This window comes from Pelecanus crispus, chromosome 18 (assembly GCF_030463565.1).
Source record: "Pelecanus crispus isolate bPelCri1 chromosome 18, bPelCri1.pri, whole genome shotgun sequence".
NCBI classification, from domain to species: domain Eukaryota; kingdom Metazoa; phylum Chordata; class Aves; order Pelecaniformes; family Pelecanidae; genus Pelecanus; species Pelecanus crispus.
The window spans coordinates 1988086-2013706 of record NC_134660.1 but is presented as its reverse complement, the minus strand read 5'-3'; the positions used below and the strand labels follow the sequence as shown (position 1 = coordinate 2013706).

The following is a 25621-nucleotide window of genomic DNA, read 5'->3' as shown; positions in this document are numbered from 1 at the left end:
TGAGGTATGTGGTCGTTTTAAGTCCTAGATTAACCACAATTGGAAAAGTCTTTTTATATGTGCCTGTAAAATGGGGGTTTTAAGTGAGAACTGATTTTACCAAGTACCGAGTCCTGGATATGAGAACAAATTAGATTTGACAGGAAAAGTTAATACTGCCACGCTGTCTGAAGGAGATGCTGCTGACTCCCTAGGGTGCAGCTTTAGCTTAGTCACTCGCACATCTGGGTGCACTGAAGGAGATTAGTATAGGTGGCTCAGAGAGAAGGGTAAGCTCTGCTACCGTGTAAAACCCAAGCTCCTTCCGATAGCTTTAGAGATGAGAACTTAACCCTAGCGTTCAGACTCAAGAAAAGGAAAGTTCACTACAATAGAGGGTTTTATTTAAAAAAGTTCCAAGCAGACTGGGATGTGAAACACATGAGCAGATGTGCTGGGCTAGTCCATGCGGGCTTTCAGGGTCCTGGTGGTGATCTTGTCTTTTTCACTAGAGGGGGAAAGAGAGAAGACTATTAGTAAATCCACCTTTAATACCTACATACAGGTTGTCCCTTCATTAGGAAGTTGCAGTGTGCATAGGTGGTTTGTTTGCTAGTACAGGCAGCAGCATCTGAACTTGAAGGTGGCCATTACAACCGAGTAAACCCCACCCTCCTGCCGCTTCACCCCAGGGAGCTCCAGTAGGTTCAGTAAGCGGCAGTGCCTGGGATACCCCAGGAAAACAACACTGCAAAAAAAATAAGCTGCTTCAGAAGTCAGTCTGGTTGCAGTCTGGAAGTTTACATTGCACCCAGCTGTGGCAAAAAGCAACCTCTTGGCCAGTGCCAGCCATATGTGAGGAGTCACGCTCCTAAATGCCAATGGGAATGCAGTTAGGGAATCCCTATGTAGCAAGAGTCTAACTCTAGGATTCATTTCCCATGGCTCCTGCAGTTCTAGCAACAACCCTGAACTGCAACAGAGAGCAGCCATGAGAAATAGAACACTTAAAATGGACAAAACATTACTAAGGATACTGCTGGAGGGGAGCAGGATTAAGGGATACCCTGGAAGCCAATGCCTTAACTGACTTTAACACACAGCTTGTTGAATTCTACCTCTGTTCTGTAGGGGAGGAGAGCAGCACTTACATTATGTGTACTACCACGCCCATTCCAGATATGGCATCTCTATCCACTGCATTCAACATGGCCTGCGAGATCGTTTCAAAGAGGTGATCGGGTTCCTGAGGAACAGAAGCTATTTTAGTTGGTGTAAAAATTGAATGTTGAGTCATCAGATTTACTTCAAACCCCAAGTATCATCCAAGATGCTGCAAGATTGTTCCTGCAAGCTACAGCCTCTTTGTTCTCCTTCGGGAAGTACCAAAGGACAGAGCTTTTCATCCAACTTGCATTATCTCAGGTTCTGCAGTTAACAGCAGGAGGCTGAATCCAAGAATCGGAGCTGAGCCTGACCTCACTCACCATGTCGGGCTCCCACAGGGACTCACACATGCCGTACATCTGCTCGGAGCAGGTGCCGCTGACCACGAAGTCATCGGTTATCATTGGGCAGCCGATCAGGTCTAGAGAGCAGATGAAAGGTTCGTGTGTTACGGGGTCCAGCCCGGCAATGACTGGTTCTGTGTAGTAAGGTCCAAACCTGTAAAGAACAACATGGCATAGAGCAGTCCAGCCACCTCGACGCAGTTCCACATCCCATGTAAATATCCACAGGAGGAAAACATCCCCCAGATGATTTTTTTTGGGGGGACGGGGACGGACACCTTTCAGGTTAACCTGGAAGCACCCTGCAATGGATTTAGCATGGCAAGCAGAACAAACCTGTACTGCTACAGGATTATTTAACAATACTCGATATTCTTTTGCAAGGAGGTTGAAGATAACATTGTCACTAGATTAAAGTCTCCTTTTGCCATACCACAAGCAGTCTTCACGGAGCCCTCCTCAGCCTCCCACCTCTCTAGAATCAGGTCAACCCCAACAACCACAGCATTCACTGACACGTAAACAGTGACTCCGTTGTTTGACAGTTACCGTCTCTCATAGAGCAGATTGGAAACCATGCTCATAAAAGTCTGAGGTTTGATCTGCCTGCCTTCCTTCAGCTCGTAGAGATTCAGCCTGAACTTCAGTCTCTGGGCACTGCAAGAGACAAGAATCAGCGTTAAAGCAGAAGCAGGTCCCTTTTTCTTTCATCTTCACCCAGGTCTGAACTGTTCTACTGCACGCTGACAGACAGCAGCTCCTGATGCATGCCTGAGGCAGGTAGGTATTCCAGATGCAGCTCCTTTTATACCTGAAGTTATTAAATCTTAGTAGTGACGTGATCTTAAATCACGTGCAGTTTTATTTAAAAAACTCCCACTGAAGGGAGACCAAGAAAAGGAGTGCTGGCACCCAGCTGTTACATCTTCCCCCACGAAAAAACAAAGACATTTATGCTCAACATAGGCTGCCACTTGGTATTTATTGTAAATATGCCTCTTACAGGCTCAGTATGGGAACACACGGGCGGGCGGGAGTCTCACTTACACCGTCTGCACGTCCGTGGCCAGTCCTGCCAATCCAATATACAGTCTTTCTCCCATAGGGAAAATCTTCTGGAAGTCTGTGGTCACCATCTGCGCTTGAATCCCAAACCGCCGGTCCGCAGCAATGGCCACGCAGTTCTTCCCCTTCATGGCCATTACGGCCCCGCCGTTATAGGACATAATAGACTGGAAGAGAGCAGGACAGCAGGTACCGCCGGGGCCGCGGTTCGGGGTGCGCCTCCCGCGCCGGCTCCTTGGTGAGGCCGGAGGGGCCTCCTGCACCCCGGGGACCCCCCTCCGGCCCCAGCCCAGCACCGGCAGCCGCCGCCACCCCGGGGGGCAGCCAGCACCGCTCTCCCTCGCTGTTTTGCCTTTCGTTTTTCCACTGTTGGGGGCCACCCCACAGCGGGTGGCTCACGGCCCCTGCTTCCCGCCGCCCGCCAAGGCCCGGCCTGAGGGAAGGCCCACGGGGACGCACCGCCGCGGCGATGGGGAAGGCCTCCAGCCCACCCGCCTCCCCCGGGCACCCGCGGGCCTCGTCCTGCCGGGCCCAGCTCCCGTCCCGGCCCCGTCCCGGCCCCGTCCCGGCGCTCACCATGGCGCCGGCTGCACAGACCCCGCAGGCCCCGCACCGCTGCTCCGGCCGCGCCGCACACCGCCCCGCCGCTCCCGCCTCCCGCCTCTTCCCATTGGCGGCCGCCGCGGCCTCCCGGCAAACCGCCGCTTCCTATTGGTAGTTCGGCTCGCCGCGGGGCGGAGATGGTTGGTTGCGGCGGTGCTGAGGGAGGGGGAGAAAACTGAAGAGTCATAGCGAGCAGGGCATGCCGGGACGGCGGCGGACTGCGCGGGCGGGGCGGGGCGGGGGCGCAGCTGGAGGGGGGGGGCTCGCACAGCTGGGCCCAGCGGGGTGCGCAGCTGGATGTGCGCGCAGGGGGCACGGCACAGCTGGAAGGTCATGCAGGCCGCAGCACAGCTGGATGTGCACGCAGGGGGCACGGCACAGCTGGAAGGTCATGCAGGCCGCAGCACAGCTGGATGTGCACGCAGGGGCATGGCACAGCTGGATGTGCGTGCAGGGCCATGGCACAGCTGGAAGGACGTGCAGGGGGCACGGCACAGCTGGATGTGCACGCAGGGCCATGGCACAGCTGGAAGGACGTGCAGGGGGCACGGCACAGCTGGATGTGCACGCATGGCCATGGCACAGCTGGAAGGACGTGCAGGGGGCACGGCACAGCTGGATGTGCACGCAGGGCCATGGCACAGCTGGAAGGACGTGCAGGGGGCACGGCACAGCTGGATGTGCACGCAGGGCCATGGCACAGCTGGAAGGACGTGCAGGGGGCACGGCACAGCTGGATGTGCACGCAGGGCCATGGCATAGCTGGAAGAACACACAGGGCATGGCACAGCTGGATGTGCGCAGGGGGGCACAGCACAGCTGAATGTGTGCACAGGGGGCACAGCACAGCTGGAGGGATGTGCAGGACATGGCACAGCTGGATGTGCATGCAAGGGGCATGGCACAGCTGGAGGGACTGTGTAGGGCATGGCACATCTGGATATGCCCACAGATGCATGGCACAGCTGGAGGGACATGCAGAGCATGGCACAGCTGGATATGCCTCTGGGGGCACAGCACATCTGGAGGGACATGCAGGGCACGGCACAGCTGGATGTGCACGCTAGGAAACCCAGCCCACACCACTGCACCGTGCGGAGCCCTGGTGCGTGTCAGGCCTCGCACACCCACTGTCCGCTTTTGCACCTCTGGGACCCAGGGGCAATCCCCTAAACTCGCCCTGGGGGGCCAGGGACAGCGAGTCTCCTCAGAGGGGAAAAAAAAAATCTCTTTGGGAAATGCTCGCACAATAAAGTCGCGCTGTAAAGTCACTCTGTAAAGTCACTCCGTAAAGCAGTGAGTCACGGCCCATCCCAGGGAGGGGAAGGGGCCTGGCAAGTGGCTGCGAGGGCATTTTTTATTCAGCGAGCAACTGAAAGGGGGATTTGCGCTCTGCAGAGTATTGGATTTCCTTCCCCATCCCCACTCGAAAGCTCTCCCCTCTCCTGGAGGAGACAGGATTAAACGTTTAATTTAGGGGAGTGATGTTGTGCCAAAGGGAAAGAGATCCATGTGTTTGGAAACGCTCTCAAGTGCGCAACAGATCAGCCCGCCTGGTTTCAATGAAAACCTCCGGCCCGCACAGGGGCTGTTCATCCGCCCAGGACCGAGCCCCGGAGGCGCAGCCCGTCCCGTGGCAGTTGTATTTTTAAAGTGTTTCCCATCGTAAAAAGTTTCTTGCAGGCACGAAGTCAGAGGCCGCATTCTGTCTGGTGGGAACACCCCGCAAGCAGCAGAGCTGGACGGGAATAGCTCCACAGGCAGATTTCGGCAGCGCTGGCTGTCTCGGGTGGCAGCGGGGAGCTGATCCCCGCTGGGCACTGCTTCTCTCTTCGCTTTCCAGTCGGGCTCGTGCTCTCGGATCAGGAAGGCAGCAGCAATCCCCCTCCCTGGCCCGAGAGCCCCAGTGCTTCCCCAGCCCCAGCACCACTGAGCTTGGCCATGGGAGCATTTTGTGGCTCTGGGCTTTTGAAACAACAGGGATCTTCATGGCATGGCTTTATGCCCTGCGTTAAAACATTAACTTCATTATTTCTGGTATGAAAATAAAATCAGGGCAAGCGGAAAACATAAATAGATTTTACAAGACTTTGTAAGAGAGGGGAACTTCAGCAATACAGATTTTGGACCCTCTTCAGCTTATTTTTAAGGCAAAATATGGACTCTGGATGGGAACAGGCTTTCAACTGCTCCATTTTTAATGTCCCAACATGTCCTTTTGCTTATGGGAGAAACTGCGGTGTGGAGGGGATCACAGGCTGAGCAGAAATGGTTTTGTTCACGCTGGGGGCTCGTTTCCCCCTTGCCCAGCACCTTAGAGAGAGCGGTGAGCCCACGGGGAGCACCGGGGCCACATTCTGCCCGTTCACACCTTCTCCCCATCCAGCTCAGCACGGTCCTGAGGGCGAGGGGCACCCCAAGGGAGCGGGGGAAGCCCCACCAAGCTCCCGCACAGCAAAAACCCACCCTGCCCGTCCCACGGGGGGCCGGGACCAGCCACCTCCGCTCCAGCCTCGGCCGCTCCCTCGGACCGGCCCTGGAAAAAGTGGGGCGAAAAAAAGGAGAAGCGAGGTAAAAGAACTCGCTCCGTCCCTGGGTGGGCTCGAACCACCAACCTTTCGGTTAACAGCCGAACGCGCTAACCGATTGCGCCACAGAGACCGCGGCGAGGAGCTGCGCCGCGGCCGCCGCACTCAGGTGGAGCCGCCCCGGGAGCGCCCGTGGGCACCGGGACACCGGCACCAGGCACCGGGTACGGGCACGGGCACCGGGACACCGGCACCAGGCACCGGGTACGGGCACGGGCACCTGAACACCGGCACCAGGCACTGGGCACGGGCACCGGGACACCAGGACACCAGCACGGGCACCGGGGCACCGGCACCAAGCACTGGGCACGGGCACTGGGACACCAGCACGGTCACCGGGACACTGGCACCGGGCACTGGGCACGGCCACTGGAACACCAGGACACCAGCACGGGCACCGGGACACCGGCACCAAGCACTGGGCATGGGCACCGGGACCGGCACCAAGCACTAGGCACGGGCACCGGGACACCGGCACCAGGCACTGGGCACGGCCACTGGGACACTGGAGAACGGGCACCGGGACCCGGGCACCGGCACCAAGCACTGGGCACGGGCACCGGGACACCGGCACGGTCACCGGGACACCGGCACCAGGCACTGGGCACGGCCACCGGAACACCGAGACACCAGCACGGGCACCGGGACACCGGTACCAAGCACTGGGCACGGGCACCGGGACCGGCACCAAGCACTAGGCACGGGCACCGGGACACTGGAGAACGGGCACCGGGACCCGGGCACCGGCACCAGGCACTGGGCATGGGCACTGGGACACCGGGACACTAGCACGGGCACCGGCACCAAGCACTGGGCACGGCCACCGGGACACCGGCACTGGGACACCGGAGCACAGGCACGGGGACCCGGGACACCGGGACGGGCACCAGGACACAGTCACTGGCATCGGAACACTGGGCACCAGGACACCGACACCGGGCACCAGCACTGGGCATGGGCACCGGGACACCGGGACCTGGACACCGACACCGGGCACGGGCACCGGGACACCGGCACCCGGACACCGGGACACAGACACCAGGACACTGGCACCGGGCACTGAACACGGGTACCAGGACACCGGCACTGGGTAAAGGCACCGGGACCAGGCACTGAGCACGGACACCGGGACACCAGGCACCGGCACCAGAACACCGGGCACTGGGACACTGGCACCAGGCACCGCAACACCGGGGCACCGGCACCGGGACATTGGGGCACCGGGCACTGGGCACAGGCACCGGACACCGGCACCGGGACACCGGGACACTGGGGCACCGGGCACTGGTCACGGGCACCGGACACCGGCACTGGCACCGGGACACTGGGGCACCGGGCACGGGCACCGGACACCGGCACCGGGACACCGGCAGTGGGCGGGGAATTAATCACACGGCCGCAGCCGTGTGAGCCGAAGGGAAACGCGCGTGGGCGCTGCGCCCGGCCGGGCAGCCGGTACCCCGGGTGTACGGAAGCGCCCTCGGTCGCACCGAGCCCGGGCCGGACCCGCGCGGGAGCCGCGGACGCGCGGGGGGCAGCGGGGCCGCGGGACGTCGGGAACGAGCGGCCGCCGACACGCGTGGGCGCCCGGGCTGCCCGCACCCCTCCAAAACCCCCGTGAGCTCCCCGCGGGGGAAACCGGCGCCGGGAGCCCGCCCGCCCCGCTCCCCTTCCTTCCCTTTCCCCCTCTTTTATGTCTTTCCCGCTTTTTCCCTTTCCCCCCCGCTCCTTCCCTTTTTTCCTGCCTTTTTCTTTTCCTCTCTCCTTTCCTTCTTGCTTTCCTTCCTTTTTTCCTTTCCTCCCATCCCCTTTTTTTTCTTTTCTTCCCTCCTTTTCCATTTTCCCCTTTCTTCCTCTAATTTCCCTTTATTTTTCTTCCCTTCCTTTTTTTTTTTTTTTTCTTCCCCCCTTCCCTTTGCTTTCCCCTCCCGCCGGCCCCGCCGCGCACCGGCAGCCACCGGACCCCCGCCCGAGGGTCCCGGGGAAGGACCCACGGGGCCCGGGATGCCCCGCGTCGCCTCCCGGGTGGGAATTCCCCCAATTTGGGGCCGAAAATGGCTCCAGCGCTGGTCGGCGGGGGGGAGGATTCCCGGGGGACCACCCGAGCAGTGCCGCCGTGACGGGGGAACACGGGGACCGGTTAGCGGGGAGCGGAGCGCGGCCGCCGCCCCGGGGCGGATTTTGGGCCCATTCCAGCGGGTTTTAGGGTGCTCTCCTTTTCTCCCTGAGCACAACCGGGGGGGGGGGGGGGCACGGAGGGGGGGGGGGCGGCAGCAGCGGGGGCCTCCGCAAGCACCGGGGCAGCGTCGGGGGGCGGCACCGAGGCGGGGGGGGGGGGAGGGGGGGGCCGTGTCCCGGCGGGGCGGGGCGGCGGGGGGGGGGGGACACACACACGGGACCCCCCCCAATCTCGGCCCCTCACTCCCCTCCTCCGCAACACCCCAAAGGAATGAGGTCACGTGAGGCGGGGCGGGGCCTGGCGGCGGCTGGAGGAGGGAAAAAAATAAAAAAAAAAGGAGGAAAAAAAAATTAAAAAAAAAAAAAGGAGGAGGAAGGAGGGAAAAAAAAAAAAGAAAAGGGGGGGAAAAAAAAAAAAAAACAACCAAAAAACCCAAGCGAGAGAAAAAAGGGCCCCGGCCGCCGCGCCGAGCCGAGCCGAGCCGAGCCGCGCCGAGCGGCGGGAGCGGAGGGGCCGCGGGGCCGCCGCCGCCGCCGCCACCAGGTAGGGACGCGGCCCCGGCCCCCCCCCGCCCCGCCGCCGCCGCCGGGCCCCGCCGCCGGGCCCCCCCGCGCCCTTTTCTCTCCGCGTTCAAGATGGCCGATGGCCGCCGCCTCCCCCCGCTTTGTGCCGCGGCCCCGCTCCTGCCCGGGGGGGGCCGTGACCACCCCCCCGCCACGGCGGGCACCGGCGAGGGGCTACGGAGCCCTGACAGCCCCGGCTGCCGCCGCCCCCCCCCCGGCCCGGGCCCGGCGCGGCGTGGAGCGGGGCAGTGCGGTACGGCCGGGATTTGGGGGGGGGGGGGGGGCGCGGTGGGACCCCCCCCCCGGGGCGGGCGGAGGGGCCGGGCCGGGCCCCGGGGCGGGCTGTCAGGCGGCCCCGGGTGCAAGGGGCTGCGGGGCACCGGGAGCGCGGCGGGCTCACCGGGGCTGCCCCACCCCCGGCCCCAAATCGTGTCGGTGTCGTCGTCCGTGTGCTCGTGTCCCCCCCTCCCAAAAAAAAAAAAAAAAAAAAAAAAAAAAAAAAAAAAGGCGCTGGGGCGGGCCTGCCCGCCGGGCTGCAACCGGGCACCCCCGGGGCACAGCGCGGGGCCACGCGTGTCCGTGCCCACGGCGTGTCCGTGCCCACGGCGTGTCCGTGCCCACGGCGTGCCCGCGCCCGCGCGCCGCTGCCCGGCGGGTGTCACGCACCGCGGACACGTCCCGCCGCGGGGACATATGTGTGTGTGTGCGGGGGGGGGGGGGGGGGGGGTGCGTGTCCTTGTCCCTTCGCGGCTGTGTGGCCACGCGTGTCCGTGCCCTCCCCGCGCTGCTCCTCGGCAGCGGCCGCGTCCCGCACCCCGGGAGGGGCGGCGGGGGGGGGGGGGGGGTGTCCCGTCGGGGCGGGGGGCGCGGGTTCACGCTCCGGCGCCTTTTTGTCGTGTTCCCGCTGCGTGGGGGGGGCCCGTGGCCGCCGTGCGAGCGAGCGGGCAGTGCCGGCGAGAGCCGTCCCGGTTTATTCCCGGCCCACGGGGCTCGCCGCCGCCGGTGGGACCCGCGGGGAGGGGGGGGGGCAGCCGGTCGGCTCCAAGTTACCGGTGACTTTGAAACGTCCTTCCCCACCCGTGCCTGGTCCGGGGGGATTTTGGGGAGGAGGGGGGTGGGGGGACACCGTGCCGGGCCACCGCCCTGGGAGACAAAAGACCCCGAAAGTCGGGGCCGGAGGTGCGGGGGAGCCGGCCGCGGGTGCTGCCGGTGGGACGGGGCGGCCCCGAGGGCTCCGGTGGGGCCGGGGCTGCGGCCGGCTCCGGGCTCGGGGGGGACCCGGGGGGGTCCGGGGCTTTGTTCGCCCCCGCGGCAGGAAATCGCAGTTGTTATCACCCGGTTTATTAGAACTGGTTTGCGCCGGTGGCTCAGGCTCCCCCCTCCCGCGGAGACCCGGGCCGCCATTGGTGACTGCGAGCGCCAAAAGCACCAAAATCCACCCAAAATGCAGCCGTGGGTCCTGCGGCCCGGCGTGGGCGGCTGGTGCCCGCTGTGGTCCCCCGGTGGGGGTCGGTGGGGGAGCCCGGGGCTGGGAACCATGGCCCCCCCAGGTATTCTGCTGGCCGGGGGGAGCCTGGCAGTGGCCCCCCCCATCCCCCGTGGGCTGCGGAGGGCTGAGGGCACCCACCCGTGGGCAGCGAGGTGCAGGGCACCCCGCTGTGCCCGCCCGGGGGTGCCCAGGGGTGCGAGCTGAGCCCGGGGGGCCTGGGCCGTCCTAAACACCCCCGGACCCCTGGGCCGCTCTCTGCAAGGAGACCCTGGGGCTCAGCTTGGCCCCTGCCCCGCCAGCACAGGGGTGTCCTCGTGGTCCCCAGCCCCGTGTCATCCTCATCCCCGCAGCATCTCCACCCCCGTCCCTGTGGTGTCCCCATCCCTGCAGCATCCCCATCCCTTCCCCATGGTGTCCCCATCCCCGCAGCGTCTCCATCCCGGTCCCCATGGTGTCCCCATCCCCGCAGCGTCTCCATCCCGGTCCCCATGGTGTCCCCATCCCCGCAGCGTCTCCATCCCGGTCCCCATGGTGTCCCCATCCCCGCAGCGTCTCCATCCTGGTCCCATGGTGTCCCCATCCCTGCAGTGTCTCCATCCCAGTTCTTGTAGTGTCCCCATCCCCACAGTGCCTCTATCCTGGTCCCCATGGTGTCCCCATCCCTGCAGCATCTCCATCCCAGTTCTTGTGGTGTCCCCATCCCCGCAGTGTCTCCATCCCAGTTCTTGTGGTGTCCCCATCCCCGCAGTGTCTCCATCCCAGTTCTTGTGGTGTCCCCATCCCCGCAGTGTCTCCATGCTGGTCCCTGTGGTGTCCCCATCCCTGCAGCATCTCCATCCCCATCCCCATGGTGTCCCCATCCCTGTAGTGTCTCCATCCTGGTCCCTGTGGTGTCCCCATCCCTGTAGTGTCTCCATCCTGGTCCCTGTGGTGTCCCCATCCCTGCAGCATCTCCATCCCCGTCCCCGTGGTGTCCCCATCCCCACAGTGTCTCCATCCTGGTCCCTGTGGTGTCCCCATCCCTGCAGCATCTCCATCCCCGTCCCTGTGGTGTCACCATCCCTGTGGTGTCCCCATCCCCACAGTGTCTCCATCCCAGTTCTTGTGGTGTCCCCATCCCCACAGTGTCTCCATCCCAGTCCCTGTGGTGTCCCCATCCCTGTAGTGTCTCCATCCCTTCCCCATGGTGTCCCCATCCCTATAGTGTCTCCATCCCGGTCCCCGTGGTGTCCCCATCCCTATAGTGTCTCCATCCTGGTCCCCATGGTGTCCCCATCCTTGCAGCGTCTCCATCCCAGTCCCCATGGTGTCCCCATCCCTGTAGTGTCTCCATCCCAGTCCCCATGGTGTCCCCATCCCTGTAGTGTCTCCATCCCGGTCCCCATGGTGTCCCCATCCTTGCACACCTGCCCCCAGGGACTCCACGGCGGCTGAAGGAGATGAGGGACCCAGACCGGAGCCCGGAGAAGCACCGCAGGGAGCGAGCGGGAGCGCGGGGCGGCTTCCCCAGGGCAGGCGCCTGGCCCGGACCCGGCGTTGCACCAACACCCACACGCACCGCTCCGTGTGCAGCCCCGAGCGCACGCTCCTGCACACGCACACACAAAAACACAGCCTTGCGCACGCAGCCCTGTGCACGCACATGCGTGTGCATCCCGTGTGCTCCCTGGGCATGGGGTTCACCCCGTTCCTCGCCCGCTTGCGGTGCCCGCACGGCAGCCGTTGTGCCTTCGGTGGTCGTCTTGGCTGTTGTCTCGTTGTCAGTCGGGTGTCTGCAAAGGGCCTGGCCCCGCGTCAGGCGGCCGGTCACACCACTCCACGCCTGGCCATGTGCGGGTGCCTGTACCGCAGGGGTGCAGGTGTGTGCGTGTGTACCTCCGCCCGCGAGCACGTAGGGGATGCGTGCGTGAACGTGTAGTATGTGTGTACGCACATGTGTGCGTGTCTCCCTGTGTGTGGGTGGGGGTGTGGGTGCGTACGGGTGTTGCTGTCGGTGCGCCCTGGTGCTGCCATCGCGCCCACGCTCATTTACACAAACCCAGGGTTTCTTCTCCCCTCTCCCCCTCGCCTCGGATGGTTGTAATAATATTCTGGCTCCTCGCCAAGTATCGGGGTTGCCATGGAAACAATAAAACTGCAGCGATTTCGGGCTCCGGCTCTGCCGTCTCCCATTGTAAACGTGGAAGCGCCGGAGCGGGCAGGCAGCGATTCCCCCATGTCCACGCCCCGCGCCGGGGGACGCTGCCTGTGCCCCGTGTGCGCACCCGGCCACGCGCACCCATGCGCGCAGGTGCTGTGGGTGCTCCTGGCCGCGGGCAGGTGGCCAACACCGGACTCGGGAGTTTCTATAGAAACCGCGAGGTGGTGGCTGAAAATGCCTTTTCCATCGAACAAAACAAAAATACACTTTGTGTGTGTGTGTGTGTGTGTGTGTGCAGAGCCCGGGGAGCTGCAGGCAAGGGGCTGGCTAACAGGGGTGATTTGTCCCCTCTCAGAGGCGTCTCAGCGTGGTGGGGACCCACTTGGGGACCCCCAGAAGATGCAAACATGAGGCAGAGGGAGCTGGGCAGTGCCTGGGGCCGGGGGCTGCACGGGGAGGTGTGGGGGTGCTGCTTGTGCACCCCCGGAGCTGGCAGGGTGCAGGGCTGGGGCTGCCCCAGTGCTCCCAGGGCCAAGTGCGGCACATCAGGGGGAGCACCCGGCACCCCCAGCCTGCCCTGCATTTGTCCATTAAAGGCTGAAGTGGGTCCCGCAGGTCCCATCCTTGGCACGAAGCGGCCGCTAAGGGTGGCCCCGGGTGTTTCTCTGCAGGGAGGATCTGCCCCGGCGCTGCTCCAAAATGCACAGGACCACCAGGATAAAGATCACCGAGCTCAACCCCCACCTGATGTGCGCCTTGTGCGGCGGCTACTTCATAGACGCCACGACCATCGTGGAGTGTCTGCACTCCTGTGAGTGTCCTGGGCCCCGGCTGGGGCTGTGCTGCACCCAAGGGTGCCCCGAGCCCCGGGAAGGGTGGCCGTGCTGCGCCGAGACCCTCCCGCAGTGCCCAAACCCATCCTGCGTCGGGCGTTGCTGCCGCACGGAGCTGCGGGGTCGGTCCTGTGCTGTGTGGTCAGGGCTGGAGCAGGGTGGGCGAGCATGGGTCCCGGCCCTGAGCCGCTGCGGGGGTGTGGGGTGCTTCGCTGGGCTGGCACGGGGGCTCTGCCCCCTCGTCTGTCCGTCCGCCCGCTCATGCTGAGTCTCTCCCCACAGTCTGCAAAACCTGCATCGTTCGCTACCTGGAGACGAATAAGTACTGCCCCATGTGTGATGTCCAAGTGCACAAAACCAGACCCCTCCTCAGCATCAGGTGAGCTTCGGGGGCTCCCCGCACGCCATGCCCCTGCGTCGCGCCGAGCCCCGTGTCGCTGCAGCCTGTGCCTGCTCTGGGGTGCAGCCCTGAGCGCCCCGGGATGGGGAGCGGGGCTCCGCAGCCAGCAGCGTGGTGGTGCAGCCGAGCAGGGACCATTGCATCTCTTGCAGCGTGAAACCTCTCTGCTCCTGACCCTGCTCCCTGCAGCAGTGGGGATTTGGGGTGCTGTCCGGGTGGAAGGGGAACAGGGGTGGTGGAGGGGGCAGGACCCAGGGACGGCTCTGTGGCAGGAGGCAGCGGCTGGTGCAGGTGCCAGCCAGAGCAGGGGCTGCCCTGCGCCCATCCCTGCGCATCCCAGACCACAGACATCCATCTGTCCATCCCTGCTGTCCCACCAGGAGCAGTTTAACCCGGGACCGCCTGTGCTTTCTAACTCCCTGCTGTCCCCCGTGGGGATGGTGCTGTGCCCCTCGGGGGATGCCAGGGTGGGCTCGCAGCGGTGCAGGTGAAAGGGTGCCCGGCCGCGGTGGCAGTGGCTTCACGCCGGCTCTGCCCCGGCCCCGCATCTGGCTGGGGAAAGCCAGACACGTCCCGTCAGTTGTGGAATTGGCTCTGCAGGTGGTTGGCATAGAAACCATGAAAGGCTGCAATACATCACTCGGCTTTTTTTTTTTTCCCCTCCTTTTTTTAGCCTCTTCCATGTAAATCCGTTTCTGTAGTAACACTTTTTCCGCCTTCTTTTTTTTTTTTTTTTCTGGTTCACTATGAAATATTTACACTCTGGCTCCCACGGCTCCCTCGCTGAAACATCCCTGCCTGCGTGCAGAGATGGATACGCAGCCGCCCGCGCCGCAGACGGGCACCGCGCACGCCAACGGTGCTGCGCCGGCGGCCCCGAGCCCCGGCTGTCGTGGCGGTGCGGTGCCTTCGCGTCCCGTTTGGTCCCGGTGGGGGAAATACGGGGCACGTGTGGGCAGAGGTGCTGCTGCAGGTGACAGGGGCCTCATCCAGACGTGGTGCCATAGAAAACTCTCCGCACCGACGAGGGGCTTGCTTTCCCCTTTGCCTCCCAAACCGGTGCCGCGGCAGCGCCGAAACACCCGCGCCCCGGGCGTGATGCTGCGCGGTGCCAAGGGTGCTGCCCACGCGTGGCCACCGCATCCCCTGTGGCACCCCGGCCCCCACCCAGCGCCGCCGCGCTGGGCTGAGCGGGGTTGACTCATGCAAGAGCGGCGACCGGCTGGTAATTAAACTGCCAATCAAGCGGCTGAGGTTGCTTTTTCATTAGCTTGCTGTAAATTATAAAGCAAATTCCCTGGGTATGTATTATAAATAAAATCACAGCGGGGCCTCGCGAACCAGAGTGACATCACCGAGGAATTAGGGATGAAAGACATGGCTAAGCTAAAAATAATATAGGGTACGGTCATTTGTTTTTCTTTAAAATAAAGGCCTTATTATTAAAATGGAAATAATTGCAGATATAATTTACTTTTCACCCGTCCCACTGCTCTTGCTTTGAGATTTTTTTTTTTTATTCGGCTGAGCTGCTGCTTTTAAATTGTGCCTGCAGGGTCCCAAGCCTGAGCCTTCCAGCAAGATCCCATTCCCGGCTCTGTGCTGAGGATGGGACTTGAGCTTCCCCAGTTCCTCGAGTGCTTTAGAAGATCCTGCCTTGGGATGTTCACATTTCAGGGAATCCGCTTTGCTTTCCTGTGTAACAACCTGACAGTGGAGGCTGTCCTGACACCCTTACAGCAGAGGGAAGTCAAAGCCTCAGCCCTGAAGTGCAGCCGAGTCCAAAAATAAAATTAGATGCAAATTAAAACTTGCAGAAACATTTGCTGATCTCAGATATTTTTCTTTTTTTTTGTAAGTTCTCGGTGTGTTTTTGTAATCATTTTGACTACTGAAATGGATCCTGGCCCCAAAATCCTGCTGTCATCATCCCTAGCAATTACAAGGATTTTTGAAACGGTTTTCTTTCTTTTTCCAGAGTTAACCCTTTGCGGTGAGCGCGAGGGCGGACGGGTTTGCCTGCGAGACAGGGTTGTGGCATCACCACGGGACGGGGAGTTGGGGCTTTGTGCTGGGGGGGAGATGGGGAGCGTTCGGGCTGGCCGGGGCACGCGTGGTGCAGGGCAGCTTTCGGCAGCCCGGGGAAGCCAGCTGCTCCCATCCAGCTGATTTCTCTCTCTTTTCCTATTTCTTTTTTTCCCCCCAGGTCGGACAAAACCCTACAGGACATAGTGTACAAACTGGTCCCGGGGCTTTTCAAAGGTACAGCCATGGACAGTTATAACTGTGTGGGTTTGAGGTTGTTTGTAACTCACTCCCACCCACCAGTGAAACCGGTCCCCCGGATTTCACGCTGCCCACGCACGCCCCTGCCCGTGTAACGGGGACAGCAGGAAAATGCATGATGCGAACGGACAGGGATGGGTCCCTCCGGATAGTGCCCATCCCGCGCTCCGGCAGCCCGGGGGCTGCTGCTGGGGGGAACCACGAAAAGCAAAGCTGGGAGCAGGAGCTGCGGATTTGCTCTCCAAGTGCCTGCCCGTCCTCGGGGGAAAAAGTGTGGGGGTCTGCAGGTGTGGAAAGACTGAGGACAGTCGAGCCGCCGTAAAGGCATTCTCACAGCAGCGGATTTGCAGCCGCTCTGAGGGTTTTACTGGTACGACTCGATTGCGCTTGCTGAAGCGACTGCTCTCCTACGGGTCCATCTGCACCAGGCAGCTCCTGCTTGAGCTGCTGGCGGGGAGCAGGCTCTCGGCAATCTGGGGCTTCCTCTTGCTCCCTTCTCTTTGCACCCATCTCCCCCCTTGGTGTGACTTTTTTTTCCCCCCTCACCTTCCTCTTCCCTTTTCCCACAGATGAGATGAAGAGGCGGCGCGACTTCTATGCAGCCTACCCCATGGCAGAGGGTGAGTGTCAGCCCCGGGGACCCCCCTCGCCCCGGCTGTGCCCCCCTCAGCGGCTCAGCCTCTTCGTCCCTCTGCTCCCACAGTTCCCAATGGGTCCAACGAAGATCGCGGGGAAGTTTCTGAGCAGGACAAGGGGAACCTGACGGACGATGAGATCGTCAGCCTGTCCATAGAGTTTTATGAAGGGTCCAGGTATCGTTTTCTGGCTGCTGCTGTGCCTCTGCCTGGGTTTGGGGGTTGTGAATAAACTCGCCCCCTCTCTTCCCACTCCCACAGCTCCGCCTGGAGCTGAGATGCCAGGTGGTGATGGCTGACACAGCCCCTGCTCGGGGCTCAGCATCTCCTGGGGTGCTTGAATGGACGGGAGCACCCAAAACCCATCCGCCCTGGTCCCCTACCCTGCATCCTCTGTGGGTGCTTGCTATGCAGCGGGGTCCCTGCATCGCCACTCCCCAGGCAGGCAGGGGAAGGCTCCTTCCCAGGCAGCAGAGCCCAAGGGCTGCCGCGTCCCTGGTGCCGGTGGTGGCCTCTGAGGATGTCACCGGCATCCGGAGCGGCAGCTCAGAGGGATGCAGGGAAGGCGGCAGCCTGGGCAGTGGTTGCAGCGTGCTGGATTGGAAATGCAGCAACTTGGGCATGCATGTGGTCAGGGGTGGTGAAGCCAGAGCTTGGCTGAAGGTCACTGGATGTTTCCCCTTGTAGCCCCTCCATGGACAGCCCTTCTGATGGGTTATTTTTTCTCTCCGCCTTTTTATTCCTCCATAAACTTTGTCCTGTGTTTGCTTTCCTCCCGCCAGAGAGGAGAAGAAAGGGCCTGTTGAGAACGGGGACCTGGAGAAGGAGAAGGTGAGTGTGGTGGGACCATGGCATGGAGAGCTCCGTGTCCAGCTGCCTCCCGGGCTTTGGGGGTGTGGGGGGGACAGGAGGGCACCCCAAACCGCCTGCTGAAGGAGGTGGGAACTGCCCATTAATTGCACGGCGGACTCTCAGCAACGCCTCTCCCCCCGGCCCCCTCCCGCTGCGTCCCCAGAAGAATGGGGTGCGGTTCCTGCGCTGTCCCGCCGCGATGACCATCATGCACCTGGCCAAGTTCCTCCGCAACAAGATGGACGTGCCCAGCAAGTACAAGGTGAGCGTGTGCCCGGGGTCCGCTCACTGCCCGGCTTTCGGAGCGCTCCGGTGGGCTCGGAGGGGACGATGCCATTTTGGCCGTCCCGTATTGCATCCCCTGCTGCAAACAGGCCGTGCTTTCCTGGCTCCCAAATATTGCGGCAGCCCAGGCTTTGCATCAGCGGGTGGGTGCTGGGGCAGGATCCGTCCCTTACGGCGCATTGCATGTGAACTGCGAACTCGCTCCGGGTTTTGGCAAGGGACGGCAAAGCCCCCATGCCCCGTGAGCGGCTCCGGTGGGGGCTGGCGGTGCCTCTGCCGCCGTGCCGGGGGACTGACGCTGTCCCCTGCGCCAGGTGGAAGTCCTCTACGAAGACGAGCCCCTGAAGGAGTATTACACCCTGATGGACATCGCCTACATCTATCCCTGGAGGAGGGTAAGCGGAGCTGCTGCCTTCCACACCATGGGCACCGGGGCCGGGGCTTGTCTTGGAGAAAGGCTTGGAAAAGCAGACCTTTAGGGGAAGGCTGAAGGCATTAAAAAGCTTAAACATTGAAAAACTTAAAAATTGAAGAACTTAAAAATTGAAAAATTTAAGAATTGAAAATATTAATTGGAGGGCTTAATTGGAGAGCTTAAAGATTGGGGAGCTGAAAAATTGGAGAGCTGAAAAATTGGAGCACGTTAACAAATAAACCCCAGGTGCCCCCTCCTTCTCGAGGTGTTTGCTCCAGGTGTGATTTTTAGGAGGCTGGGGGGGCTGCACGTGCTTTTCTCCCCCTTTCTCCGGGGCAGGCGGGAGGGCTGGGGGCCGGCACCCGGCCATGCTGCCAGCGTGGGCGGCCGGTGCGGCGGTGCACGCCGGGGCTGCTGTGGGGTGCCGGGTGCCACGCGTCTGCCCCTCTCCCGCTTGCAGAACGGGCCCCTGCCGCTGAAATACCGCGTCCAACCCGCCTGCAAGCGGCTCAAGCTGTCCCAGCCGGCCACCTCCGAGTGCATCAACACCAGCGGCGCCTCCGAGTGCGAGTCGGTCAGCGACAAAGCCCACAGCCCTGCCACGCTGCCCGCCACCTCCTCCTCCCTGCCCAGCCCCGGCACCCCGTCCCACGGCTCGCCCAGCTCCACCGCCGGCAGCGGTCCCGCCGGCACCGGCACCGGCACCGCGCTCAACGGCACCTCGAACTGCCACCCGCTGCCGCCCGCCGCTGGCCGGTGCCGCAAAACGACTGTCAACGGCAGCACGGCCTCTGCCTTGACCTAAACGACGACGAAACAGGGACTCCTGGCTGGGTTTTATATATCTATATATATTATATATATACATATATAAATATATATGTGTACATAGGGAGAAAAAAAAATTATACATACTTATTTTCTATTGATTGACCAGATTAATTTAAAATGCAAATAAGACACATAAATGTGGTTGAATATTTTTAAATGATTTTTTTTTTTTTTTTTTTTTTTTTTTTTTAAATTTTAACTTAATGTAAGCTGCATGCCGGAGCTGGGAGCCACGCAGGCGCTGCCGCCTTCCTTGCTCATTTTCTCTAACGCTTTTCACTCTCCTCCCCATCCCTCTCCCCTCGCGCCTGCTCGGAGCGAGACGGGGCCGTGAGCGGGGACGCCCGGCTGCACAGGTAAGGGCCAAGCACAGGTAAGGGCCAAGCACAGAAGCCAAAAAAACTGCCCTCCAGCTCTGCCATGCCCTGGGGTTTTTTTTGCTTTTTCTGTGTTCATTTGGGGTTTTTTGGGCACCAGGTTTGCTAACACGGTGCCTGTGGCCCGCTGGGACCGGGGGTCCATTTGTTGGCACCGCGCATTGCTCACTGCATTGCCCCCCGCAGCTTTGCCTTGCCGTGCATGTTTCTGTTCCTTTTTTTGCTTTTCCTGTCTGTCTCTGGACGGTGTTTCAGGCTCTGATCTAGCAAAGCCTCACACAGACGCTTCCCTTTATGCACAGTAAGTAGGCTCTTTGGTTTTGGTTGGGGTTTTTTTTTTTTTTTTATTGCCCCCCAGCTTAAAAAAATTATGCTTGCAACTTGGCGGTGAAGGGCCAGCCGTACCGGGGGGGGGAGCACAATCCCCGCTAAATATTTTTTCCTTTCCGAGGGAGCTGCCACCTCCCCGGGGCAGACGGGCAGTGCCGGGTGCCAACAGCGCCGGGCACTGCTGGCAAATTTTGGCTGGGGGGGCATCTAAACCGTCGGGGGCTGCTTTGGCAGCGCTGGGTGAGTCTGCGTGGGATCCAGGGGCTTCAAACGCCGCTGCCCTGCCCAAGCGCAGGGTGGGTGCAGCACCCGGTCTGGGGGTGCGGGACCCCCACGCTGCCGGCTCCCCGCTCACCCCCATGGCTTCAACGCCACATTTCAGAACATTTCTTTTTTGTCCCCCCACCCTGCCCTTCCCACCCTCTTCTCCTGCCCCCATGTTGGGTGTTTTGGTTTTTTTTTTTAAGAAAAAATAAAAATATAAGACTACAGTGCCTTTAGCCAGGAGGCTTCGGTGAGGGGCGAGCGTGGGAAGGTGCTGCCGTGTTTCGGGCGGGAGCGGAGCGGCACTGGCGTCGCTGGCTGCCCGTGCGCTCCGGGGAAGGGACCAACTTTCTACATTGACAAAAAAAAAAAAAAAGCACACAAGCCCCGGGGAGTGCAGACCCCAGGGGTTTCTCTCCATCTCTTGCTGGGGAGGGGGATGAATGACAAAAAAAAAAAAAAAAAAGCAAGTGCCTGCAGCGCCCGGACGGCACCCCACGGCCCGGCAGCGGCTGCGGCCGCCCGCGACGGCACGGTGAGAACCAAAGGAAAGCGGCACGGGAATTGTATGAACAGCCCGACTCCAAAGGTCAGGAAACATGGGATGTTGTTATGGTATTTTTTTTAAATTTTTTTTTTTTTTTTTTTTTGGAAGTACCGCACCCCCATCACGGACTCGCCAGCGGCACCTTTGCTATAGCACAGCCCCGGGCTCCGCTGCCCTCCGGGCGCCGGGGATGGGGCCCGGGGAGGCTCCCTGCGGCGGGGGCCCTTGCGTTCCTCTCACCCCACCCCAGGGCTGGGCGAGGGGCTCGAAGCATGTCGGGGGGCTCCGTTCGTCTCGACTTGGACACCCCTTTTCTCCTTGTAAATAGGCCAGAATGGACTGAGGGAGGCAGCTGAAGTGCCTCGGTCTGGGGTTTGTGTGGGGCTCTTTGGGGGGGTTGTTTTGTTTTCTGTTTTTTCCTATATGGTACAAACCAAATTGCTCTGTATGTTTGCATCCTGTACGACGTTTTAATGTCTTGTAATATATTCTGATCTTCATATATCGTTATTGGTTAAACATTTGTATAACTATACAGCTTTGTAAATGTAATAAATGCTGCAGACCGTCCTTCCCTTCGTCTGCGCATACAGATGCAGCTGCCAGGGTCCCTCCGTCCCGCATCCCGATGGGCACCCACAGCTCCGGCAGTGCGAAACCACTCCTGAAAGTCCCATTATCCAGCGGATTTTTTTTTTTTCCCCCCCCCAGCCACTGCTGAGCCCTCCTTATCCCTGGCAGGGCCCCAGCGGGGCAGAAAGCAAAATTGCTGTCCCCACGGTGGGGTCAGGCTGGTTTTCTGCAGCCCTCCGGGCTCGGTAATTAAGGTTAATTGGGGTGGGAGCTGGGCATCGCCTCCCCGCTCCCTCCCATTCCCCAGAGGGCTGAGCATCCCTGCGGCCCCGAGCTCCCGTGGGCTCCGTGACCTCCGTCCCGGCGGGGTGCAGCCGTGTCAGGGCTGCGCGGGGAGCCGGGCGCCCTGCACGGCCTCGTCCTTATGGGTGCCGTCGCAGTACGGGGGGCAGCGGGTGCGCTTGCACCCGCAGAGCCAGGCCGTCCCGTCCTTCTCCGGGGTGAAGCGCAGCGGGGAGATCCCCGGGGCCGCTGTCTTGTGGGTGCCGTCGCAGAAGGGCTGCAAAGCAAACGGGGGGCAGGTGACGGGGGGGGTTTGGGGGGTGCCTGCGCTCTTCTCCCCCGCTCCGGGCACAAAACGGGGGGCACCGCGACCCCTCCATGCCCCCCCAGCCTGCGCTGCCCAGGGCCCAGCACATCCCCCAGGCATTGGGGTGCTGCGGGAGCCCCGGGGGGGGGCGGCGGAGCCTCCGAGCCCCCCCCCACCCCCCGGGCCGGGGGTCCCCGTGGGGCCGCCTCCCCGCGCATCCCGGCCGGGGGTGGGAGCGGAGCCCCCCGGTCCGACCTGGCTCTTGCTGTGCCCGCAGGCGCACCAGCCGTACTTCTTCCCCGCCTTCAGCTCCACCGGGAACGGCTGCTTGGCGGCGATCAGCGGCTGCGGGGGGGCCGAGGAGGAGAGCGAAGGGCTCTGCAGCCCCCCCGGGGGGGCCCGGCGCCCCCGGCCGCCGCCCGCCGCGGCGCTCATCAGTGTCACAAGCGCAGCCGGCCTCAGCAGCGCCATGGCCCCCGCAGCCGGTCACCTTCCCGGGAGCGGCTCCGCCCCCGGCCCCGCCGGAAGGAACGGGCGGGCCGGGCTCGGGGGAGCCGGGCTGCTCGCTGCAGAAAGGTTCCCCCTCGCCCCCAGCCCGGCGGCCCCCCCGGGGGGTCCGGTCGAAGCGGGCGCGGGGCGTGCAGAGCCCTTTGGTGCCGCCCCCCCCATCTCCCCCCGCCGCGGGGTTTGGGGGGTTCGCCCCGGCCCCCCCACGGAGCTGCAGGCGGGGGGGGTCCCCCCTCTGCTCGCCACATGGTGCCCCCCCCCCCATCTATCAAAAGCTTGGGCTCCCCCCACGCCCCCCCGTCTTTATTTAAACATTTCACTACGGGGAAAAAATGCGCTTTTTTGACAGCTGCAATGACCGAGCTCTGCGGGCGGCCGTGGCGAGCTGCCCCCGGGGGCAGGAGCCCACCCGGCCCGGGGGTCAGCGCCCCCGGCCCCCCGCGGTCCTGCGGGGGGGACCCCACGCTCGGCACCCACCGCCCCAGCTTCCCGCGGCAGCGAGGGGCTGGCCCGGGCGCCCAGCGCGTCGCCCTGCAGAGGCGTCGAGCCCAATGTCGTAGAATGGTAGAATGACAAACCCCACCCCAAGGGCATTTTATTTGCCTTTCCGAAGTGCCCCCCGCCCCGAGGGCTCTTCCCCAGCGCCTCCGTCCCCGGGGCAGGGGTAGAAAACTCCCCTCCGGGCAGCAACTCCCAAACGCCGAGCCCCAAGTTCATTGCCTCGGCGCACAGCGTGCCTTGGAGGCATCCGAACATCCACCTCTGCACATTTGCAACGGAGGAGGTTGGAAATTCGCTGTCTTGTTGTCGTGGTTGAGCCCCAGGCAGCAGCTCAGCACCACGCAGCCGCTCGCTCACTGCCCCTGCCCCGGTGGGATGGGGGAGAGAATTGGAGGAGTGAGAGTGAGAAACACTCCTGGGGTGAGATAAGAACAGTTTAATAATTGAAATAAAGTGAAATAATAATGATAATAATAACAATATAATAATGACAATAATAATATCCAAAGCAAGTGATGCACAATGCAATTGCTCCCCACCCGCCGACCGACACCCAGACAGTTCCCGAGCAGCGATCGCTGCTCCCCGGCCAACCCCTCCAGTTTCTATACTGGGCATGACGTCACATGGTATGGAATGGCCCTTGGGCCAGTTTGGATCAACTATTCTGGCTGTGCCCCCTCCCAGTTTCTTGTGCCCCTGGCAGAGCATGGGAAGCGGAAAAGTCCTTGACTGGTGCAAGCAGCACTGAGCAACAACTCAACCATCAGCGTGTTATCAGCATTATTCTCATGTAAATCCAAAATACAGCACTGTGCCAGCTACTAGGAAGAAAATTAACTCTATCCCAGCCGAAACCAGGACACTCGTGTCACTCCGCAGCCCAGCTGCCCGCCGCGGGTTGGGCTTTCCGGATTACCGGGGGGCTGCGAGGCGTTCGGGAGCGGCCTCGTCCTGCCGCGGCACACGGAGCGCTGCCGCCTGCCCAGAACACCGGGAAAACCAGCGGACACGGAAGCGGCTCTTTTTAGCCTACTTTTTATTTTTTTGAAAACATTCTTTTAATAAAAAGAACAAGGACTGCGACAATACCTGTCATACAAATACATCAATGATACAAAGATGTTATTTGCGTTACACACAACGGAGAGCCAATGAGGCTCGCTGACTTCCCGCTGAAGACAGAAGAAGGGTCAACAGGCGCGGTTTTCTAAGACATCCTGCTGCCCTTAGCACCTGAGTTGGTTTTTGTCCTTAGGAAGAAATTAAAACGGAAAGCGTCCTCCCCGCCAGCCTCCCACAGCGAGCGCGGAAGACGCCGACACACGGCAGTTGTAGAGATACGTAAGCAAGTTCCCGGCTACAGATCTGCCCGGGTAGCTTTCAAACAAAAACGTTTTCTTAGGAAAAAACCAAAACAACCATACAAATATCCCCTTATGCATTTATGTTCTCGTATTTGCAGCTGGCCGCTTCTCTCCCCGCTCGCTTTCCATGCTCATCCCTCTTTGGCCGCGCTTTGCCGCGGGGAGCCCTCCGGATTCTGCGGACGAGCTCCAAGCCCTCGGCAATCCAGGCTGCGCCCGCGGGTGGGGGCTGTCCTGAGCAGCGGCGGACCCCGGCAGCTTCTCCACTTTCCCACGCAGCTACCGAGGGGCCGGAGCAGCCCAGGCCGTGGCGAGGCAGGGACCTGTCTGCAGCCGATCATTTGGTGGGATCCCCCCGAAACCTGGGTCAGGGCCCCTCCTGCTCGCTGCGGCTTTTAGCTCTGCAAGCGCCGTCTGATTAAACCGTCTTGCAGAGGCTACATCCACGGGGGGCCGTCAGCCGAGGCTCCCTACAGCCCAGGCAAGGTGCTAAAACTTTGCATTTGCTGCTTAAATTAAAAATACAAACCAGGCCCTGGAGGGGTTTTCTGCACTTTACCCTTCAGCTGCGATGTCAGACGTAATTTGGAGCGCGGTCACAGATCGGCGCTGCTGGGCAGGATCCTGATGACTTTCCAAAGTTAAAATGATAATCGTTAACTAAACAGGTTTTTTCCATTTTTCCTACTTTTTAAGCATCAGTAGCACAAACCAATTTCTTCAAATTCTGATAGTTTTCGAAATATCAATTAAAAAAAAAAACAACCCACGTGAAGCTTCCCTCCCTCCATCAGGCGAGACGTTGCTCCGGTTTGAGCAGCGGGTTTGCGGCAGGAGCTGCGCGGGGGAGCCCGTCAGGGCTAAAAGGGGGCGTGCGATTCGGCCGAGCCCGAACCAAACCCTCTGAGCACAACCTCGCCGAAAGCCTCACCAGCAAAAAACCCAAACCTTTCCTTGTAGCACCGCTGCTGCTGCTCCCACCCACCTACCCCCGCCTGTCCTCCGCAGCGATGCCGGGCTCTGGTGTCCTGAGGCAGGCAGCAGTGGGTTGAGGAGGGGATTTTCTGTGCTGAGGGTCCTCACGCAAAACCCACGGAGCTGAAGGAAAGGCTCCACCTGCCCTCGCTGCCCCTGACGGGCACGGAGCTGGGCTGGGCCCGTTATGCTCCGCTATAAAGAGCAGAAGGGCCGGCAGCTGTGCAAAGCTGCCAGCTCTTGGGCTGCCTCTGCATCCCGGGCTCCCAGGAGGCTTCCCTGCGGGACTGCAGCCACGAGGGACACCCAGGAGCCCACGCTTCCCGCTGGTGGGTACCACGGAGCCGGGGGCCCTTTGCTGGGTGGAGGGGCGGGAAGAGCAAAGCGCAGGAGACCGGGCTCCCGAGCAAATTCCTCCTCTCTGTGCCTCTGCTTCCCCATCTGGAAAATGGGAGCAGAGAGGGCACCTCTGAATTGCAGTTCCAGACACACTGCTGCAAAGTTACTATGAAAATTATTGCTGCCTCACCCTTTCCTGCAAAGGTGACATCCACAGCCTTTATGACAACTCCATTTCTTAGATGAAATGCACAAAGGAGAGGCACCGGGGACCCATTCAGCTCCCTGCCTCGAGGCTTTTTTGATCACAGGCACTTGATTATTTTTACTTACATGGGCTTAAGAAACCGCACAGCACAGCATATACCAAGGGCAATGGTAAATAACGAAGCAGCGTGAGCTGCCAGCTCTGACGGACCGGCTGGGTTGGAAGAGAGCCCTCGAAAAACCACTTTGGGCGCAGGGCTGCCCGCTCGGCCCCAGCCAGGCTGGGAGCTGGCAGGCGACGCAGGCGTCCGTGACAGCAGAGCATGGGAGGTGGCAGGCGATGCAGGCGTCCGCACCGGCAAACAGAGCAAAGCCCCTATCCCCATCTGGG

At 61.5% G+C, this 25621-nt stretch overlaps 3 protein-coding genes and 1 non-coding gene across 4 annotated transcripts; 1 reads left to right on the top strand and 3 right to left on the bottom strand.

The window, feature by feature from the left end:
• Window positions 1-361: 361 nt before the first annotated feature.
• On the bottom strand, window positions 362-3158 carry PSMB3 (proteasome 20S subunit beta 3). The gene is made up of 6 exons (XM_075722857.1): window positions 3132-3158; window positions 2538-2722; window positions 2040-2147; window positions 1467-1644; window positions 1131-1225; window positions 362-487 (listed from the first exon to the last, which is right to left on the bottom strand). Exons 1-6 carry the CDS (start codon window positions 3132-3134, stop codon window positions 439-441), a joined length of 618 nt encoding a protein of 205 aa, XP_075578972.1. The 5' UTR covers window positions 3135-3158; the 3' UTR covers window positions 362-438.
• Window positions 3159-5745: 2587 nt separating this feature from the next.
• TRNAN-GUU (transfer RNA asparagine (anticodon GUU)) lies at window positions 5746-5819 on the bottom strand. The gene has a single exon. It is a non-coding gene; the product is annotated as a tRNA-Asn (tRNA).
• Window positions 5820-12816: 6997 nt separating this feature from the next.
• On the top strand, window positions 12817-18628 carry PCGF2 (polycomb group ring finger 2). The gene is made up of 9 exons (XM_075722824.1): window positions 12817-12928; window positions 13233-13329; window positions 15557-15612; window positions 16206-16256; window positions 16340-16448; window positions 17054-17102; window positions 17287-17385; window positions 17723-17803; window positions 18284-18628. The coding sequence occupies exons 1-9, from the start codon at window positions 12817-12819 to the stop codon at window positions 18626-18628; spliced, it is 999 nt and encodes a 332-aa protein (XP_075578939.1).
• A 2496-nt stretch (window positions 18629-21124) lies between these two features.
• Window positions 21125-21805, bottom strand: CISD3 (CDGSH iron sulfur domain 3). Its single transcript, XM_075723069.1, has 2 exons — window positions 21590-21805; window positions 21125-21304 (listed from the first exon to the last, which is right to left on the bottom strand). Exons 1-2 carry the CDS (start codon window positions 21803-21805, stop codon window positions 21125-21127), a joined length of 396 nt encoding a protein of 131 aa, XP_075579184.1.
• Between the last annotated feature and the right edge of the window lie 3816 nt (window positions 21806-25621).